The sequence below is a fragment of the Phyllobates terribilis genome, unplaced genomic scaffold (assembly GCF_046119375.1).
Source record: "Phyllobates terribilis strain yellow unplaced genomic scaffold, ASM4611937v1 Scaffold_1__5_contigs__length_1240528914, whole genome shotgun sequence".
Taxonomy (NCBI): Eukaryota; Metazoa; Chordata; class Amphibia; order Anura; family Dendrobatidae; genus Phyllobates; species Phyllobates terribilis.
In genome coordinates, this window is record NW_027362761.1 from 830544573 (window position 1) to 830567126 (window position 22554).

Sequence of the window (22554 nt, forward strand, 5' to 3'; positions counted from 1 at the left end):
TGGAAGGAAGGAACTGCTCACCAAAAGGCACAGGGAGATGCTTAATTAAGATCTATTCAGAATATCTCATATCCATAGATTACACCGCCATCATTATAGCAAAACCATAACATTTTGGATAAATACCCTTCATCAGATATGTCTGTTTTAGTAAGTGCTCTCAAAATTAGGTCAAGGATTTGCGGTGGGCTTCCCCAGAGCAAAAAGGCAAACCATGACCAGTATTGTGTAGGCTGAGTGGTGTGTGTGTGCACCCTATACAAATTCATACAAGGGTGTACCACCTACCCTATTTATTATTGCCTTTATTTACAGCTGTCTGTATGCCCCACTATTACAAGATATAATATAGTGCTGCCATTTCTCGCTTACTTTACAGGCTAAATACCTCTGCTGCTAAGACACTGCTCAACTACTCATTGAAATTGCTTTGCCGCTAGACATTGTTCTGGTACTAGACATAGCTCTCCTACATTGCAGGATCTGCTGCTCAGCATGTGAAACATGCCCCCTCCGTAGACAGAAGTGAGGGGGAATGCCAGGAAGCAATAGAGATAGCTGGAAGAGTGCACCCAAGCTATGTGTGATGTCATGTACTAGAGGTAGAGAGAGAAGGTAGATGACCATGTGTGTAGAGCACATGTGTCAAACTCTGACCCGTGGCCCAAATCTGGCTCTCAGGATCATTATATTTTGCCTGCGACGCCATATAGAGGACTACGTGAGGCCATTATTCTGAATGGAGGACTATGTGAGGCCCATTATACTGTGTGGAGGGCTGTATGGGGATCACAGTTAGGGTCATCATACTTTGCCAGGGGAGTTGAGGGGGCGTACAGTAGGGTCATCATACCATGCGTGTGGAGGATACTGTGAAGAAATTCACTCTGGGGGTATCATCCTGTGTTTGGGTGATACTTTTGTTGGCATCATACTTTATGGGGACAATGAAAGGGCAATCTAGAGGCTTCAATAGGTGAAAGATTACTTTGTAAGGGCTGCAAAGTTGTGAGATATGCTTTTCTGTGACCCCATTGAATATTAAGTTGTTTTTTGTTTTTTTTTGGAGGGGACTAGCCCAATTAGAATTTCTGCTATGGGATGCCATGATTTCTTTGTGCACCCCTGCCCACGAGGAAATGCTCCGGTCATATGGTCTGTCTCTTAAGATTTATTAATTAAAATGTACTTTGTTTATGCGACAACCCCTTTAAGTTTTTTCTATATTAGATGATAAGGAAAAACTTCCTCAATTGTGCACTTTTTTTTAATAAATATCCAAATTGGTCAGCGACTTTGTCTAAGTTTTTAATTTTGGCCCTCTGTATGCTTGAGCTTGACATCCCTGGTTTAGAGTAAAGGATATCCTACATAGAGCTAAAGACCAGGAGCATGGTCATATGATGGTGTGAAAGACTGACTTACAGAAGTAGCTAATCTACAGACAGTACATTAGTAAGTGATTAATCATGCTACATTAAACCATTTGTACACGATCGGAAACCCCCTGTAACAGCACAGAATGACACTGTACACAAGCCTAAGACAAGTTGTTACTTCCCATCAGTTTGAGAAAAACACCCATGACGAGCATTAGTCTATGAGTATAATTATGTGTATCTATATGACTTATTATAAGATATTAATATGTTATATTGGATTTTCACTTCTACTTCAGTGACCTTACACAACAGTTTGTGGCATATTTCATCCTAAGTGATAATTAGGTTAATAGACAGTCATTGATGGCAGAATTGCAAGCTTTGACTGACTTGACAGTACTTGTAGCCTTATTTTCATAGAACCTAATTTAGCAGTTAAAGCCGCACCTGGTATTAATTCCCAATCCAAATAAAGTAAGCTAATACTGTGCTTCATGGAAATCCTTCATCACCCTGAAATGGAGAGATGTAATTACCTGGTATAGGTCATAATTCTTGTTGTTGTACGTGCTTGGGGACTGGAACTCTCCTGTGTTACCCTCTAAATATCCTCCACCTCCCACAATATCTGAAAAAATAGATTTTGAAAACATTCTTAATCACTGTCATAAAAAAAGTTTGGTCATTTTCTTTTATCAGAGTACATGTACTACTATTTTTAATACATTAATGCCACAGGACAAGTAAATAATTAACCCCAGAGCTTCATTGACAGCAGACCTAGGCTACGTTATGACAACCTGTATCTACTGCTCCTTGGCCAGAATACAAGTTTATGTATACAGCAACCTTCATTATCTTTTCTGATTTGTATGACAACCCTGAAAGATTTGATAAAGCATAAAGCCATTGGGTTGCTGGTCTTTGCCTTGTTCCTTCTATTCTTCCGACCATGATGTCCTTCTCCAGTGACTGCTGTATTCGTATGATTGGTCCAAAGTCGGCAAGTTATAGCTTGGTGATCCTTTGATCCTCCATTGTTCCAATTAGTAATTCTTTTCTAGGGAATGCATGATTATTTGTCACTGAGTAAGACTACAGTAAGTTTTAAAGTCTATCTGGAAAACCCAAAACTTGAAAAGATTTACTAAATATACAGCGACTGTAGTTAATCTCAATTAAATTATCTCTATTATATAATAGAACAAAGGTGCGGGGAGTGGGTTGGCAGCTCTCATGCTAGACAGCTGTTACCTGTTTTTTTAATTTATAAGCCAGGAAACAAGGTAAATGGTAACCACTAGCTCTAATGCACTCTGCCAAAAAACATACATATTTCAGCTGTGTATTCCGTACACCTTTCAGTGGAGGCGGGGGAGATTGGGTAGGGTGTGAAACAAACCAATCCTAAAAACAAGAAAACCCAGTCTGTGATGGTAAAGTGGGTGTGCACATGTGGTAGACGCTACCCGTCTTGGGATCCTGTGGTCTAACCCTCTATGACCTATCCAATGGGTATGCCAATAAATTAATCTGTCCAAATAAAGACATTTTTAGGACATCCCTTTTTGTTCCATGAATCTCCCCAAGATGTTGATAATCACAGAGTGTCCCACTGCTGAGGCCTCCATTAGTCATCATTGATCTGCAGAAGAGTCTTGTGGCAGGTGTAAAATTTCAAATAGTGTAGTTGAAAAACCAGACAACCCCTTTAAGACAATGTTGACATAGCCCAGACTACGTCTTCTTGCCCACCTCAATGAGTGTACATGGCCAAAAATGATGTCCAACAGAGCACACTGTCACTCCATCTGCATCATTACAATCAGCATATGTCTGAATCCCGTTTTGCAGAGCTTCAAACTTTAGCCCCAATGGAGTGACTAAAACATTATGTGAGCATAGCCTTAGGCCGCTGTTTTGTTTGTCATCATTCAAGTGTTTACATGTTACATCATAGCCATTAAAAGCAATTACACATTTTTTATAGTGTAACAGTTGCTTTAATTTTTATCTTATAAATCGGTAGTTCATGTGAAAATAACAAACTTTGTAATATTTCTGATCAGAGAAATCTGGTTCTTTCTTCCTCATGACTGATCTTTAATTTCAAAATTCTCAATTCACTTGTAAAATCTGTATTCAGTGAAGACAGATTATTACATTACTGAGATAGGAGACGGCAGCTGCTACTGATAAGATTCTATGTAAAGGGGGGGCGCTGGAAGAAGAACTCCCCCCTTCCCCTCCCGTCTACATAGAATCTTATCACCTAGAATAAAAACATAGGGTCCGATTCAGCAAAGCTTTTACTCCAGTATTATGGTGTAAAAAATTTTGAAAAGTCGCATAATTTCGGCGCAACTTGAGGCTACTTTAAAAGTATGTGACTTTTGGCGATCATGCCATTTTTGCCCAGCTCTGGCAAAGTGGACGGAGCTGGGGCCAGATGGGGGGTGAGGAGCGGTGGTGTTTGCTACTCCACAATTCTTACTCCAGCAGCAATTTGTGACGAGGTGCACACAGGTGTTCTCCACTTGTGTGGCACTGCTCATTCATGAATCATCAAGACCGGCGTGAACAACGGGCCAATAATGCATAGGCGCACTGCAGCATGTAGATAAATAGTATTAAATATAAAAAAACATAGGGTACTTAGTGGAATTCTTTTGTAAAAAAGCATAAAAGCCATCTCATTATGGCAAGGTCTACACAATCAGGATAGTTCCTAACTCTGGTTAATCATCTCGCTATGTGCCAACCAGGTCTAAACTAAAAAAAGACATGGGGCAGAGCAGGACCTGTGCCTGACTGATTTGGGACCTTCCTGTGGAAAATTGAGGTGCAGACCCCAGGGACGTAAAGGGTGGGGGGCACACAAGAATAACAGGTGTGCGGGCCCTTCTTTTGATATTGCTATCAAATTTTATCAATAGCAATTGTCATCTCTTATCTCATTAATGTAACAATATGTCTTCACTGAATACAGACTTTACCCGAGAATTGAGAATTTTGATAATGACTGATCAATTTTAGCAGAGAAATAAGCAGATCTCTCTGATAAGATATATTACAAAGTTACTTATTTTCACGTTTGTTTTTGATTTATGAAATAATAATTATAACAATGGTTAATATTGAAATATTTTTGGTTTCTTGCTTTTTCTCTGATCTTATATAGTGCTTAAAGCATTATTCACTTCTAAGAAACACACTGAAATGGATTATGCTTGGCATTAGCTGACAGCGTGAGTTACATGTTGAGAGCCTTACCTAGTTTATATAGCCATGATTAAAGGTAGTAATAAACTAGGAGCAGTTTTAGGCACAGGGTCTGGTGACCATTTAGAACAGACAGAGGAGTGATAATTAATCTTTCTGTGAAGTAGGTAGCGGTATACAACACCATTTACTACATGGCGCATTTATCAGCAGCATGGGAACACAGGTATTTGACAGGAGATAAAGACAATTCGCCCTGCAGTGCTATCTATTAATCTTTCTGTCGCTAAATTATTTTTAGCCTCATTTATTGCTCAGATAGGTTTGTACTTTTTATTCTCTCCTTTTTTTTTAGGTGAAGAAAACTAGGAAGAATCAAGAAAAAAACCCTCTTCCCCAAAACCCTCCTGCACCTCCTAACATAATGACCTTTGTACAAGTCATAGACCATGCCTTGAAAATGCTCCCATTGAAGTCAAAGAGTCAGATCCAGTTTGATCCATGTGGCTGTTGTAAAGCTTACCTTTAAAAGGTGTCACCAGCACCTCAGACACGATGACAGTCCCCATAATCGTGAGAATAAAATAAAATAAAAAATAAACACTCACAAATAAGAAAAAAAATAGGTCTATTTTTTTTTTTAGATTCAATAGATAACGCATTTCCTTTATGCATGGGTCACACGAGAGTATAGTCTCTAATCTGAGATAGTCGGGTCGATTATGCTAATCACACTCTGATCAGATTCTGATCAGAGTGTGATCATAGTGTAATCTTCTCTTGGATTAGAAGATGGAGAAAAAAATGTCTCCATCTTCTGACAGTCTGTGGAAATTGGACTGCATTCAGATGTCATCCGAGTGCAGTCTAATGGTTTCTACGGACTCATTGACTTGCATGACCGAGTGTGATCTGATCAAACTCGGGCATGCTGCAATTTTTTCCTCGGACCGACTCTAACCATAGCATAACATTGGTCCGTCTGCTATCCAATGTTCTGTCACTAACACGTGTATATTGTTAGTTTAAGGTCCCCCATACACATGAGACAAATATAAGCCATTGAGCAGTCGTTCGTTAGCGGGTAAAAAAAATCTCAGAGTGAATCGGTTGTGTTGGATTTTTTGGCGCCCATGATGCCATTAGTGCTTATGATTGGCTTAAAAAAATCTAATATGCCTGAGGGTCTTTTGAACAATTGCTATATTGTTGGTAGGCCATCAACTAAAATGATCAATTGTTTGTTTCGCTGAGGCAACTGATAGGCAGTTTCAGATGACTTTTCTCTTTAGAACCAATTCTCACTTTCCTTATTTGTTATAGTGATAATAAAATAAAATATTTCTATTCCACATAATGGAGTTGACTTTCAAATATAGCTCTGATGCTATTTAAATGCAGCAATCATTTTGATTGTATCCTATACAAAACAAGGCGTCAATCAAAAATAATGATAGTTTATTAATTCAAAATGTAAATTAATTAAAAAACATAAAATTCAGGGATGGCAAACATGATACACAGAATAAGGTAAAATGGCGTGCTGCAATGAAGTCAGATGATTACAAATGTATACGTAATTACTTAGTCAAAATAAGTATGTAACACATACATCATAAATTATTATGTCCATGAAATTAAGCACATGAATTAATAGTGTAACATGCATATGAATGTCCCACTCCTTTACAAGGTAAACATTATAATAATCTCATAAATGGAGAAAAGTGTGTTTTGCAATGTAATCCACTATGTTGCTGCATGGTTATATATTTATTCTACATTAGTTCTTGTGGTTCTTGTCCTTACTATTGATATGCTGCACACTCCTCTAACACTGATATTCAGCATACTTTCTTTTGGCTGACCATTTTGGCATTCCAGACTTTCTGACACTTGGTTGATTATTATATCAATTGTTCACTGTGTGGAAGAGTTTCACTTCCATATGTAAGTTTTTTCATTAATCCTTTTATATTAGGTTCATTGTGTTAATTTGGGTGTGTCAAACTAATTTTCACCGAGGGCCACATCAGCATTATGGTTGCCTTAAAAGAGCCACTTGTAGTTGTACGGTCTCATGTAGACATCTGTGCAACATGGTACAAGCACAGACTGTAATGCACAGACTGACCAGGGGCTATAGGAGAGCTGCCCCTAGATAGTAGGGCTGTAAGAGAGCTGTGTCTTGGTAGTAGGGCTATAAGACAGCTGTCCCTGAGTAGTAGGGCTACAGCTGTCCTAAGGTAGTAGAGCTATATGACAGTTGTCACTGAGTAATAAGGCTGAGACATCTTTTCTTGAATAGTAGGGATAAGATTGCTGTCCTCTGGGTAGTGGGGCTAAGAACGCTTTCCTCTGGTTGATAGAGCTAAGAGAGCCGTGCCTTAGTAGTAGGACAAAGAAAACTGACCCTGGGTAGTAGGGTAAGAGAGCTGTCTCTGGATAGTAGGGCTTAGAGAGCTTTTGTGCTCGTTGACTGCATTCACTCTTTGTGCTGGCTGACTGCGTTCACTGTGTTCACTTTTGTGCTCGTTGACTGCATTCACTTTTTGTGCTGGCTGACTGCGTTCACTCGATTTCAAATATGGCGCCGCCCACTCTACTAAGCATTGGGCGCATCCGCTCAGATTCCAAGATAGCACCAGCTTCATGTGCTGGCTCTTCCCCCTCTGCTAAGAGGTTGCTATGTCAATGTAGAACGCAGCAAGTACTTATTAGAGGGAGTGGCGCCAGTACGGGGACGGGTGCCATCTTAGATTTTCAGCTTCTGCGCACACTTCCACACTGCTCTGACCCGCTCTCCGTATGTGCAAAGTGGAGAGCAGGTCCTTCTGTGTCCTAACCTCACGGGCCACATAAAATGATGTGGCTGGCCGAATTCAGCCCGCGGGCCTTGAGTTTACACCTCCGTTAGATGCATATCCACAAGCACCCTGCAATGGATATTGGATGTATACATGTTTCAATAGTTTTTGCATGCTAGATGTTAGATTTCATGCTCCTCTGACATAGTGGCTTACATGGCACTACGCACTTTGCTCCGATTATGAGATTATTATAATTTTTTTGTGCTTTGCCCAAACAGAATCGCAAATTGTTGAAAATGCGCCATCGAATTGATTTGCTCATCTCTACCTGCTAACTTTGCAGTCCATGATTGTTTGAGTTTTTCCAGTTCTCCGTATCTATGTTCAGCAGATAACCGCATAATTGCCTGCATGGGCTACAACAGGTTGCTAATGCCTAGAGGATCAACTGATAAGTATAACTAATCAATAGAAATGTTCTATGCAGTCACTTGTCTGCTTGTAAACAAAATCCACTTAAAAGCAAATAAAAAATAAATAAAGAAGCTGTTTACTCACCTGCTATGTTTTTGGGATCTACAGCTTCATATTTGGCATGAAATCCTTTGTCATTGTTTTTACTATTAGTTATAAATGTCACAAAAATTCTGTTCCCGGCTGAAACTAGCGGCTTAGGAACAGTGTGTCCACAGTATGTACCTGATAAAAGATGAAGAAAAAGGTTAATATAGCAGTGCAGCGTCATCAATAAATACACAATGTCCAGTGAATTGTCTCCGACTGGTCCATAGGGAAACGGGAATCTCCCGGTGGGCCCCTGTGCAGGAGTGGCCCCCTCCATCCCTTTGTATTTAGCAATCTACCAAGTTTAATATTATATAGAAGCATAGCTAAATTTACAGTGCCTTGAAAAAGTATTCCTACCCCTGAGCATTTCCACATTTTTTCATGTTACACCAACAAACTTAAATATATTTTATTGGGATTTCATGTGACATGCCAACATAAAATGGCAAGAACTTTGTGAAGTGTAAAGGAAATGATACATATTTTAAAAAATCTAGAAATGAAAATTATGATGTGCATTTCAATTTAGCCCCCATGAGTCAATACTTTGTAGGAACATCTTTCGCTGCAATTACCACTGCAAGTCTTTTGGGGTATGTCTCTACAAGCTTTGCACATCTAGAGGCTGAAATTTTTGTCCATTCTTCTTTACAAACTAGCTCTAGCTCAGTAAAAGTGAATGGAGAGCTTCTGTGAACAGCAATTTTCAGGTCTTGCCACAGATTCGCAATGAGATTCAGGTCTTGACTTTGACGGGGCCATTGCAAACATTTCTGAATTCATAGGCACCTGTGAATAATTCATGCTTTGATGTTTTGCCTGGTTTCATTCTGTTAAATTAAATGTAAATAGTTGCTCTGTAATACCACTGGAGACCAGCAGGTGGCGGTATAAGGGTCAGCAATGGACTGTATTGGAAGACATCTGATCAAAATCCTCTATAGCCTGGTCAATATGGTGACCAGTGGCAGTTTGCGGTTGGCAGTGAGAGAGAGTCAAGCGTGTTTAGAGGTGAGGCGTAGGGTACAAGGGCTGCTTTAATTAAGTACCTTGCCAGGAAGTTTTTTTAGAGCCCATCACAGCAAGGCCAAACCTTTTTGCCATATCAGAGTATCAGTCCCGTTGCCATCCAGCCGGCACGTGTATGGAAAACCAGTGTTGCAACTAAATGCTGAAGAAGCTGTGATTCCTTGATTTGTGATGCAGTAAACCATTTGAACTGTTCATACAAGGTCTGGTCTGCCTTCTTCCTACCTACCTCTAAATAATGTGAATGGGTCTGGAGTGCCAGGAACCAAGTAGGAGCACTGTGACACCCCAAACTGCACAACATCATAGAAGAGCCATGCCACCACTTGGCACCTACGTCTGGACCTGATAGTGCCTTCTGGCCCTACTACTCTTGTACATTATGCATTCAAACACATGAATGTTCTTTGATTTTCACCATTCCATTGTAGGTCTGGCAGTATGTTTAGGGTCACAGTCCTGCTGGAAGGTAAACCTATACCCCAGTCTAATTTCTTTTCCAGCCTTGAACAGGTTTTCCTCTAGGATTGCCCTCTATTTAGCTTCATCCATCTTTCCATCAACTTTGACCAGCTTCCCTGTCCCCACAGCATATTCCTTCCTTCACCATGTTTTACTGTGGGAATGGTGTTTTCATGGTGATGTGCAGTGTTAGTTTTCTGCCACATATGGTGTTTTGCCTTCAGCCAAAAAGTTCTACTTTGGTCTCATCTGACCAGAGCAAGTTCTTCCACATGTGTTGACTTTTTGAAAACTGGAAATGGGACTTCTTATGGCTTGCTTTCAAAAATGGCTTTCTGCTTGCCACTCTTCCATAAAGGCCAGATTTGTGGAGTATATGACTAATAGTTGTCCTGTGGATCTCTGCAGGTCCTCCAGAGTGACCATGGACCTCTTAGTTGCTTCTCTAATTAGAGTCCTTGTTTGGGATATCAGCTTAGGTGGATGGTCATGTCTTGGTAGGTTTGCAGTTTTGCCATACTCCTTCCAATTTTGGTTGATGAATTGAACAATGCTCCGTGACATGTTCAGAGCTTGGGCTATTTTTTTTATAACCTAACCCTGCTTTACTTTTCTGTACAACTTTATCTCTGACATGTCTGGTGTGTTCCTTCGTTTTCATGATGCTGTATGATCCCTAATATTCTCAAACAAACCTCTGAGGCCTTCACAGAACAGCTGCAGTGTTATACTGAGAATAAATTACACCAGTTGGACTCAATTTACTAATTATGTGACTTCTGGAGGCAATTGGTCACTGAGCATTTTATTTAGGGGTATGAGACTACATGGGGTTGAATACAAATGCATATCACAATTTTCATATTTATATTTTCAAAATAATTAGAAAACCATGTATCATTTCCTTTACACTTCACAAATACTTTCTACTTTGGTTTGGTATATCACATAAAATCCCAATGAAATACATTTAAGTTTGTGGGTTTAATGTGAAAAAATGTGGAGAAGTTCACGGGATATGAATTCAAGGCACTGTATACATGAAGGTAATGTAATATTGGCTTGCAGCTGAACAGTGGCCCCCCAGAGTCAATGTTACTGTTAGACCCTTGCCAGTCTAGTCCGACAGTGTCGATAATACACCTTCGACTAACAACTAATGCTAAATTCTGGAAAAAAATAAGATAGACAACTCAGCTCACTGCAATCCTCACAACAATTTCAATTCTCCACTTCAGGCTCGCATCAGGAGATCATTTCTTGCTTTGGGACGTGACCAGTGATGTGTGAAGGGGGCTGGCTTACGGACTTATTTCAGTAACTAAACCCCTTCCCTTCGTTCTCTATTCATTGGCTGGCTTTTTATTGATATTAGCCAGTTAGTCAGCCCCTTTTAAATCTGCGCTGAAGGTGTTTCATATATAAAACTAATGCTGGAAGTGTAGCTGCTCTGACATTGGTATGATAGCTGAGATTGGGGCTCCTTTCTTATTCTGGTATGTTAATAAATTGTTTATTTATATTTTATACATGTCTAAATATATACATTTTTTAAGTTGACAACCATTTTACTTTGTCTATACTTTTTAAGGTGACAACTAGTGTTGAGCATTCCGATACTGAAATATCGGGTATCGGCCGATATTCGCGGTATCGGAATTCCGATACTTAATTCCTATACTTTTGCAATATCGTATACCGGAATCGGAAGTTCCCATAATGCAATGAGCCATTTTCATTTTATTCAGCCAATGAGGATCCTAAGAAGTGTGGGCACATCCTGTTAGGCATGTAGGCATCTTAACTAATGGCATGGCTGTGATTGGCTGCTGAAATGATGTCATGATGCACTAGAAAAGCAGCCGCCGCCATTTTGAGCTCACTCTGCTGTGAATTCAGTTAGGGATAGGACGCTGTTGTTCTGAGGGACAGTTTTAGCTACCTATTTGGTCTATTCTGCTTTACCCAAGCTACTTTATAAATCGCTGTGCCTTGCAGCGCTAGTGCACAGTTCTCTGTGCTGTTCACCGCTTTCTGCAAGGTCTGTGTGTGTGAGTGCAGCTCACCCTGTAGTGTGTGCTTCAACCACGTCTGGTTGTAGTGCACTCAGTGTGTGTCACTGCCTCATACATTGTCCTTTTTTGCCAATTCATAATTTTTCCTGATATCTCCTATTAGTGTAGTGGTTCCATCCGTATTCAGCTAAATTGGTTCCAAACACACTATATAGGAGTAGATAGAGAATTTTTTTTGGTCTTGCAGCGCTAGTGCACAGTGCTCTGCATCTGTACTGTTCACCGCTGTCTGCAAGGTCTGGTGTGTGAATGCAGCTCACCCTGTAGTGTGTGCTTCAACCACGTCTGGTTGTAGTGCACTCAGTGTGTGTCACTGCCTCATACATTGTCCTTTTTTGCCAATTCATAATTTTTCCTGATTTCTCCTATTAGTGTGGTGGTTCCATCCGTATTCAGCTAAATTGGTTCCAAACACACTATATAGGAGTAGTTAGAGGAGCCTTTCTGCAGCATTGGGCCCTGCAGCCCCAGCCAGATTAGTATTAGCCTATTTTTTGCAGCCTCATCTATTGCATTGTAGGTTACCTTCCTACATTGTAATAGCTACAAAAAGTTTGTGATACTATCGTTATTACATCTTTAGGCACATCCAGTGTCTTTTTGTGACAAAAAAAACCTAAATAAAGTTCACCAAACACTCCACTTTACAGTTGTGTAGGCCACATTAGCTCATATTAAAGTCTAGTCCACACTTTATAAAATTAGTGTTTCTTATACCTGTTAGCAGCTGTTCAGGAATAAGCACACTAAGCCCTTAGTACTTTTCTGCCTATCTTTATCAGTCTACCAAGATGAAGAAGGCAGGGAGTAAGGCATGTGGTCGTGGGCGTGGGCGTGGGCGTGGAGTTTCTGCAGGGAGAGGACGTGAGGATTCTGTGCCTGCAGGGAGAGGACGTGGGGATTCTGTGCCTGCTGTGGGCACCAGTGACTCAGCATCCCCCAGTTTTACCAGGGAACAGTCCTTTATGTGCAGCTTTGTAGGAGCTAGCCGTACCCCACTGCTGCGCGAGGACCAAATTGAAGCCGTTGTCGGATGGATGGCAGCTAACGCATCGACTTCAATTAGTTCCAGATCCTCTCAGGTCCTGAGCACTGAAGAGCACCCATCTGTCTCTTCACCACCTGCCAAATTGCCCAGGCAGTCAGAGAGCCCTGGACAGGAGCCATCTCTACTTCTGTTCTCTGAATCTCTTGGCTTGGAAAGAGGGGGCCAGCCAAGCAGAATTCGAGAATTTGAAGAAGTGGTAGTATGCAGTGATGCGCAACCGTTTTGTCTCTCTGAATCTGAAGAGGCGGGTGGGCCAGTGCCTATGGTCAGCAGCACACCTCAGTACGCATCTGATGATGAGACTCAGGTGCCACTTTCTGGTGCATACTGTGCTGTCGAGACTACCCAGGAGAAGCAGTTGTTTGAAGAGGGTGGTGTAGATGATGAGGTCCTTGACCTATCATGGCGTGAGGGACAGGAAGGTGGTGGGAGCAGCTCTGAGGAAGAGATTCCCCGAACAGCCCAAAAAGGAGGGAGAGGGAGGGGGCAGACTTGGTTGCCTGTAGCCTCCACTTCGGCACCCATTAGGAGCATGGCTCTTCCAAAATCCAAAGCGGGCGCTCCCAAGACTTGCAGTGCCTGGTCCTTTTTTGACACAGTTGCAGATGACATTTGCTTTGTCAAATGCAAGCTGTGTAATCAGAAGGTGAAAAGAGGGAAAAGTGTCAGCAACCTCAATACCACAAATATGTGGAAACATGTGCGGACCAAGCACGTGGTGGAGTTACAAAAACACACTGAAGACCTAGGCCAACCTACAGCGCCACCTACCACCTCTTCAGCTCGTGTTGTAGCCTCTTCCTCCAGCTCACACACAGCTGGTTCGGCTTCCTCACAGGATCGCCATGGAAGAATCTCTGGCACTGTTGTACAGAGACACAGTGTAATTCCACCCACAGCACCACTTTCCCAGTCATCCTCACACTCCCAGGCCAGTCTACAGCCATCGTTAGCACAGGCATGGAGAAAAGGCGCCCATACTCGGCAAACCACCCCCGAGCACAGGCTCTGAATGCTGGCATTGCTAAACTACTGGCCCTTGAAATGCTATCATTCAGGCTGGTGGAGACTGACACATTCCGTAACTTTATGGCATTGGCAGTCCCACAATACAACGTGCCCAGCCGATTTTATTTCAGCAGGCAAGCCGTCCCTGCCCTGCAACATCATGTGGAGGGAAAAATTAAACATGCGCTACAAAACACCGTCAGTAGCAAGGTCCACCTGACCACCGATGCGTGGACCAGTAAGCATGGACAGGGACGATACCTTTCCCTCACTGCCCAATGGGTAAATGTTGTGGAGCCGGGTACAGATCTTGAGAGTGGCGCTGTACGTGTTCTGCCAACTCCAAGGATTGCAGGAATCCAGTCTGTACACATTGACTCCTCCTCATACTCCAGTTCCTCTGAATCAGCGCTGCAGGAGCCGTCACGGTCTACCTCCACATCGACCCGTGAACGGTTACCTGTTATGGTGACCAATATGAGCATAGCCGTGGCCAAACGTCAACAGGCCGTATTAAAATTAATTTCTTTGGGGAATCGAAGCCACACAGCGCAGGAGCTCTGGAATGCCATCAAGCAGCAGAGCGACGTGTGGTTTGTGCCAGCGAATCTCCAGCCAGGCATGGTAGTGTGTGACAATGGCCGAAATCTGGTGGCAGCTCTGGGCCTAGGCAACCTCACTCACATCCCATGTCTGGCACATGTGCTCAACTTGGTCGTGCAGAGTTTTTTGAGGGACTATCCGGATCTTGATGCACTGCTTCACAAGGTCCGCATAGAGTGCGCTCACTTGCGGCGTTCCAGCAATGCAAGATCACGCATTGCAGCTCTGCAGCGCCGATTACATCTTCCGGAACATCGCATCATATGTGACCTACCCACCAGGTGGAATTCAACGTTACATATGTTGGAGAGGTTGTGTGAGCAGCAGGCAGCAGTAATGGAGTACCAGCTGCAGCAGGCGCAAACAAGTCGCAGTGCGCGCCGTTCACACTTCACCACCACTGAGTGGGCCTCTATGAAGGACATTTGCCACGTTTTGCGTGCCTTCGATTATTCCACGCGGATGGCGAGTGCAGATGATGCACTAGTCAGCATGACTATCCCCCTTATCTGCCTGCTTGAAAAAACACTGCAAGCACTAAGGGACGAAGTTTTGGAAGAGGTGGAGGATGAGGAGTCACAAATGCCATCTGCTTCTCTACAGTCTGCGCAACGTGGTTCCTCACAAAGGCCTAGGCAGGGGACACTTTGTGAGGAGGATGAGGAGGAGTCAATGGATGAGGAAGACATCTGTCCAGAGGAGGGAGGTACACAATGTTCTAGTAGTCAGTATCTAGAGCGAGGGTGGGGTGATGCAGAGCAGGCAGAGATCACGCCTCAAGCAGGGGACAGCGTTTCTTGGCCAGTTGGCAGTCTGCAGCACATGGTTGATTTCATGCTGCAGTGCCTGAGAAACGACCGCCGCATCGCCCACATTCTCAACACGGCTGATTATTGGGTGTCCACCCTCCTAGATCCTCGCTACCGGGACAACTTACAAAGCCTCATAACACCGTTGAACCGGGAGCGTAAAATGCGGGAGTACCAAGACGCACTGGTACATTCCATCATGTTCTCCATTCCAACCGAGAGCAGTGCTGCTAGTGCTTTACAAAGCAGCTCAGTGCGTCGAGGCAGTGGAGGAAGCTCTGCACAAAGAGGGAGCAGAAGCAGCGCCTCAGCACAAGGCAAGACCAGTATGGCCGAAATGTGGCAAAGTTTTGTGTCCCCGCCGCCACAAATGTCTACACCATCACAGACGGCTCCAGTCAGCAGGAGGCAACGTTTCTGTCAGATGGTGACAGACTACATGTCTTGCCCTCTTAGTGTACTCCCAGACGGCTCTTCTCCCTTCAAGTTTTGGGTCTGTAAGCTGGATACATGGCCAGAGCTTAGTCAGTATGCATTGGAGGTGCTAGCTTGCCCTGCTGCTAGTGTATTATCGGAACGCGTCTTTAGTGCCGCAGGTGGTGTACTAACAGACCGTCGCATGCGACTATCCTCCGATAACGTTGACCGGCTTACTTTTCTCAAAATGAACAAGGTCTGGATCTCTCATGAATTTGCCTGTCCTCTTCCAGAATAAATAATTGGTTGGCAACAGTATCCAGGTCTCCTGTTGTGTTCATGTTTCTACCACCTGAACTGTAATCCCTGAGCTCCAACACCGCCAGTTGGCGCTTGGAAGTGCCGTCTGCACAGTCAACACTTGCTGCCGTGTTATTGGGGTTCAGTAACGTCAGCTGTTCCCCTGCTGTGCGGACGGCAATTTCTCCTGCTCTGTCCACATTCTCACTACTACAGATTTTAAAGTTGCTCCAATTACACCTCTGGCTCCTCTGTTTTCAGTATTATCCCTGAGCTCCAACACCGCCAGTTGGCGCTCGGAAGTGCCGTCTGCACAGTCAACACTTGCTGCCATGTTATTGGGGTTCAGTAACGTCAGCTGTTCCCCTGCTGTGCGGACGGCAATTTCTCCTGCTCTGTCCACATTCTCACTACTACAGATTTTAAAGTTGCTCCAATTACACCTCTGGCTCCTCTGTTTTCAGTATTATCCCTGAGCTCCAACACCGCCAGTTGGCGCTCGGAAGTGCCGTCTGCACAGTCAACACTTGCTGCCGTGTTATTGGGGTTCAGTAACGTCAGCTGTTCCCCTGCTGTGCGGACGGCAATTTCTCCTGCTCTGTCCACATTCTCACTACTACAGATTTTAAAGTTGCTCCAATTACACCTCTGGCTCCTCTGTTTTCAGTATTATCCCTGAGCTCCAACACCGCCAGTTGGCGCTCGGAAGTGCCGTCTGCACAGTCAACACTTGCTGCCGTGTTATTGGGGTTCAGTAACGTCAGCTGTTCCCCTGCTGTGCGGACGGCAATTTCTCCTGCTCTGTCCACATTCTCACTACTACAGATTTTAAAGTTTCTCCAATTACACCTCTGGCTCCTCTGTTTTCAGTATTATCCCTGAGCTCCAACACCGCCAGTTGGCGCTTGGAAGTGCCGTCTGCACAGTCAACACTTGCTGCCGTGTTATTGGGGTTCAGTAACGTCAGCTGATCCCCAGCTGTGTGTCCGGCAAATTCTCCTGCTTTGTCCACATCCACTGTACTACGGATTTAAAACCTCCTCCAAATACACCTCTGGCTCCTCTGTTTTTAGTATTTACCCTGGGCTCCAATACCGCTAGTTGCTGCTCAGAAGTGCCGTCTGCACAGTCAATGCTTGCTCCAGTGTTATTGGGGTTCAGTAACGTCAGCTGATCCCCAGCTGTGTGTCCGGCAAATTCTCCTGCTTTGTCCACATCCACTGTACTACGGATTTAAAACCTCCTCCAAATACACCTCTGGCTCCTCTGTTTTTAGTATTTACCCTGGGCTCCAATACCGCTAGTTGCTGCTCAGAAGTGCCGTCTGCACAGTCAACGCTTGCTCCAGTGTTATTGGGGTTCAGTAACGTCAGCTGATCCCCAGCTGTGTGTCCGGCAAATTCTCCTGCTTTGTCCACATCCACTGTACTATGGATTTAAAACCTCCTCCAAATACACCTCTGGCTCCTCTGTTTTTAGTATTTACCCTGGGCTCCAATACCCCTAGTTGCTGCTCAGAAGTGCCGTCTGCACAGTCAACGCTTGCTCCAGTGTTATTGGGGTTCAGTAACGTCAGCTGATCCCCAGCTGTGTGTCCGGCAAATTCTCCTGCTTTGTCCACATCCACTGTACTACGGATTTAAAACCTCCTCCAAATACACCTCTGGCTCCTCTGTTTTTAGTATTTACCCTGGGCTCCAATACCGCTAGTTGCTGCTCAGAAGTTCCGTCTGCACAGTCAACGCTTGCTCCAGTGTTATTGGGGTTCAGTAACGTCAGCTGATCCCCAGCTGTGTGTCCGGCAAATTCTCCTGCTTTGTCCACATCCACTGTACTACGGATTTAAAACTTGCTCCAATTACACCTCTGGCTCCACTCTGTTTTTAGTATTTACCCTGGGTTCCAGCACCGCCAGCTGGTTCTCGGTAGTTCCATTTGCTCTTGTACCTTCTACTACCCATCCAGGTTCCAGTACCGTCAGCTGGTTCTCGGCAGTGACTTTGGCACGGGTACTCCCTCCTGCCCAGCCTGGTTCCAGCACGCCAGCTGTTTCCGGGTAGTGTCAACGTCACTTTGCCTCCAATGCGTTGTCCTGTCGTGTTGCGGTCGGGTTAGCCGACTCTATGGTGCCTGCAGTTTAGGTGACTCCTATGTGGGCTGCGGGATCTGGCAATGAAGGCTGGTTCCATAGTGCCAATAGGACAAGCACCCCCTGTAGGACTGTGGGTTTTGGTAACTACGGCCGGCTCGCGGCCTTGAACTTTTTTTTACATGGGTACCTTCTGCTACCCATCCGGGTTCCAGTACCGTCAGCTGGTTCTCGGCAGTGCCTTTGGATTAGGTGCCTCCTTCTCGGTATCCAAGTTCCACCAACGTCTGCTGGTCCTTGGTAGTGCTTTCTGGCACAGGTACCTCCTGCTTAGTAACCGAGTTCCAGTACCGTCAGCTGGTCTTCGGCAGTTCCATTGGCTCTTGTACCTTCTGCTACCCATCCGGGTTCCAGTACCGTCAGCTGGTCCTCGGTAGTTCCATTTGCTCTTGTACCTTCTACTACCCATCCGGGTTCCAGTACCGTCAGCTGGTTCTCGGCAGTGCCTTTGGATTAGGTGCCTCCTTCTCGGTATCCAAGTTCCACCAACGTCTGCTGGTCCTTGGTAGTGCTTTCTGGCACAGGTACCTCCTGCTTAGTAACCGAGTTCCAGTACCGTCAGCTGGTCTTCGGCAGTTCCATTGGCTCTTGTACCTTCTGCTACCCATCCGGGTTCCAGTACCGTCAGCTGGTCCTCGGTAGTTCCTCAGCTTTCTTGTACCTTCTGCTACATTTCCAAGTTCAAGCTTTTTGAAATGGTTCTTGGTAATCACTCTAGATCTCCCTGACGAGGACCCTGAAGACGAGGACCCTCAAGACCAACCCTAAGAAGACGAGGACCCCGAAGACGAGAACCCTGAAGACGAGGACCCTGAAGACCACCCCGAAGAAGACGAGGACCCTGAAGACCACCCTGAAGAAGACGAGGACCCTGAAGACCACCCCGAAGAAGACGAGGACCCCGAAGACGAGGACCCAGAAGACCAACCCGAAGAAGACGAGGACCCCGAAGACGAGGACCCCCGAAGACGACGACCCTGAAGACCACCCCGAAGAAGACCAAGAAGATGACCCTGAAGAAGTTGACCAAGAGGACAAAGAAGAGAAGACAAGCACCAAGATACAGAAGAACAAGAGACAGAAAACCAAGAAGCAGAAATACAAGAAGCTGCAGAACAAAAAGCGGAAGAACATTAAGCATAAGACTAAAAATCAGAGCAAAAGATAATATCTAAATTATAAGCAGAAGATGACTAAGCAGTGTATGGGGGTGAGTCCGTTCCTCCTCGTGGTGCCCCTGGAAAAGACCTGCTGCTGCAGGCCAAACTGAACGCGGACAAATCCTGTTGTAAATCTTTTGTGACGGGCAGAACGAAAGGTGTAATGTCCAACCTTTTATAGATAACAACTACAGGAATGCCTGCCACAAATAAGAATATGATGAAGAAGAAGAAGATGAAGAAGATGAAGAAGTAGAATATGAAGAATGTAAAAAAAAAGAATATTACGAAGAAGGTGAAGAAGAAGAAGATGAAGAAGGTGAAGAAGAAGTGGATGAAAAAGCTGCTGAGGATGATGAAGGAGAAAGTGTGGGAGAAGTAAAAAAGAAGGTGAAGAGCATGGAAGTAGTGAAACATAAATATCTGACAAAATATAAAAATACTTAACATAGTCAATATTTCCGTAACTCAGAACGTCTTAAAAAAAAATATTAATTCCTGCTATTCCATTTGATTTGGCTAAACCTCTATGCCTTTATTGTCTCCCCCACCTCCCCCAATACATTCTACATTATTCTTAGTTGTTTTCCTTCATGTAGAATTAACCTACAAGGAAAGAAAGGGTTTATTTTCATTCCGATATTTCTGTCCCATTGACTTGCATTGGTTTCCGGTATCGGAATCGGCGATATCCGATACTTTTTCGGTATCGGTCCGATCCAATCCGATCCGATATTTCCCGATATCGGAAGGTATCGCTCAACACTAGTGACAACCCCTCTAATCTGTCTTTAGAAAGCCCCTAGTGGTGGCTGCAGGCAGAGACAATTTTATAAGGTATCTTTCTTTGTTTGTAAAGGTAAGTGGGGGATTTAGAACTATGTTAAAAATGAGCTCTTTATCCTTTAAATATACACAGTACATAGATACATAGAAATACAATATTTGGACTTTTTAAAAAGAAATTTGACAAATACAACTGGCATAGAAAACATTTTTAAATAATTGTTCACTCTACATACCCAAAACCCCAACGTTATCTTCTATAGTGACATGATCTTCGCTACAAAATGTGCTGGTTTCTACATGGAACTCCTCAAACCAGAAATGGACAACCTGCAAAGTGATGTGTGCAAAATAAATTCAGCTATTTCATATCAGTAATTGTTGTGCTTGTCTAAACATGATGGTTGCATTTTGGAGTTACCGTAATTGGTAACTTAAATATGTATGATACAATATCAGGGTCAGTAAAAAACAGGATGATTAACTGTGAAACATCTGCTACACCATTGTAGACCTGGGACCACTTACTTTATTATCAGGGACTGTGATCTCCCATGCACACGATTTACTGTTCTCATAATTTGATGGATAGTTTAAACTGGAAACAGATCCTGAAGATCCGGAGAGATGATATATGGAACTACAACCTGCTGAAACTTTGGAGAAAATATAATTATTTTCAATTATTTCTATAGACAAATCTTTGCAGAAATACTGTACAAAAAACTACCATGTATCACATACAAATTATACAAGAAGTAGCTACTGTTACCTGACCTGGTTGTTGTAAGGAAAGCTATTGTGAATATAGTCAATATATAGGAAATTGGAAATAATGAAAAAGAGACACAAAAGTCTTTGGTCTTGCCCATGTTGTAGAGGTTAGAGTCTGACTGATTGAGTCTGTGGACAGGAGTCTTTTACACAGGTGACTATGTAAGACAGCTGTCTTTAATGCAGGTAAAGAGTTGATTAGGAGCATCTAACTAGTCTGTAGGAGCCAGAACTCATAATGGTTTGTAGGGGATCAAATACTTATTTCTAACTGCAAAATGCAAAACAATATTCTATCTCTCAATGTTAAAATTAACCTACCCTTAAAATTATAGACTGTTCATGTCTTTGTCAGTGGGCAAACTTACAAAAACAGCAAGGGATCAAATACTTATTTCCCCCACTGTATGTGTACATGCAGTCATGTGCCAACTGGACATGTGCGGCCTCCCTAGTTGAAATGTGGCGGGATGTATGCAAATTGCATACTTGCGGTCACAAGTATTTTTTTTTATTTTGTTTTATGGGACAAGTTAAATTATTTAAGCTTAATTTCATGCTGTCATTCCAGTGACATGGACTCTGAATCTCCCAGGGCTCGCATAACGTTATTATGTCAAGTGAGCCCTGCAGTTGGATGTCAGTTACATCCAAAGTAAGCTACAGTGAAGTGATCCATTAGTGGCCCCTAATTTGCTGTGCAGCTCATGTGACATAACGTCACGCAAACCCTGGGAGACTACATGCCAATGTTGCTGGAATAGCGCCGGCATTGGAGATGAGTACAGGATGTTTTTATTTTACATGGCAATTGAGAAGGGGTTGTCCAAGTTGTGGACTGCCCTTTTAATTAAGAGAGACTCAAACTTTTCAACAGATTTATAACTGGAAAAGTGGTCACTGATGTGAACGTCCTAGACGTGGCATTATTAAAATATCCTGTATGTTTGTTACAAGTTAATATGGAAATAGTAATTTAATTTTATGGCTATTTCAAATAAGCCAGGGGATTTGGAAAACTATCAGGCTATGTCCACTCAAGGTTTTTTGAAGGATAAAAACTACGGGTTTTTCAAGAGGAAACTGCTCTTTTTTTGGAAGAGATTTTCTTTTCCTCAAGTGTTCTCTCAAGCTTTTTTGGAAGATGTTTTTTTACATTTATTTTGTAGTCTTATGTTTTAGCACTTTCCAGTTTAGAGAGATGATTCCATTAGTATCCACTTCAAAGAAGTGACACGCAAATTCTTCCCCGAAGGTGCTTTTCAAAACCATTTTAGGGAAAAAAAAAGTACGGTAATCAGAAAACTCCTCATATGAATAGCAAAAAAAGAAATACTGAAAAATTAGTTTTCCAAGCATATTTTAAGCAGTTTTGAGGAATATATTGGAGTGGATCTGCTCAATTTTTTTAAAAATATTTTTGGGAACAATTTTCTCATGTTTTTTACATCCATTAAGCAATGAATAAATAGCATTATTTGAGACAAAAACACGCATAAAATGCTCAAAAAGACACACAGGCACCTTCCAGGTGTTTCTTCTACCCTTCTCATTTACTTCTATTGTAAAGTATGTAGCTTCTTCATAGAGAAAAATGTTTGAAGAATGGTCCACTCACTTCTTTTAACTGCTTGTTGTTTTTTAAAAATCTGAAGTGGTTAAAAAATGCTCAAAAGCCTGACTATATGAATGTTTTTTTACAATAGAAATACAGTGGGGAAAATAAGTATTTGATACACTGCCGATTTTGTAAGTTTTCCCACCTACAAAGAATGGAGAAGTCTGTAATTTTTATCGTGGGTACACTTCAACTGTGTGAGAGAGAATCTAAAAATATAATCCAGAAAATCACATTGTATGATTTTCACATAATTAAAATGCATTTTATTGCATGAAATAAGTATTTGATCACCTACCAACCAGCAAGAATTCTGTCTCTCAAGACCTGTTTTT

At 42.9% G+C, this 22554-nt stretch overlaps 1 protein-coding gene across 1 annotated transcript in view; it reads right to left on the bottom strand.

The window, feature by feature from the left end:
* Positions 1 to 22554, bottom strand: part of LOC141153370 (ovochymase-2-like) — a 127011-nt gene that overhangs the window by 83140 nt on the left and 21317 nt on the right. The window contains exons 2-5 of the mRNA XM_073638080.1: positions 20356 to 20483; positions 20064 to 20157; positions 7973 to 8113; positions 1919 to 2010 (exon numbers count right to left, since the gene is read on the bottom strand). Coding sequence (XP_073494181.1) covers positions 1919 to 2010; positions 7973 to 8113; positions 20064 to 20157; positions 20356 to 20483 — 455 coding nt within the window. The remainder of the gene's footprint in view (positions 1 to 1918; positions 2011 to 7972; positions 8114 to 20063; positions 20158 to 20355; positions 20484 to 22554) is intronic.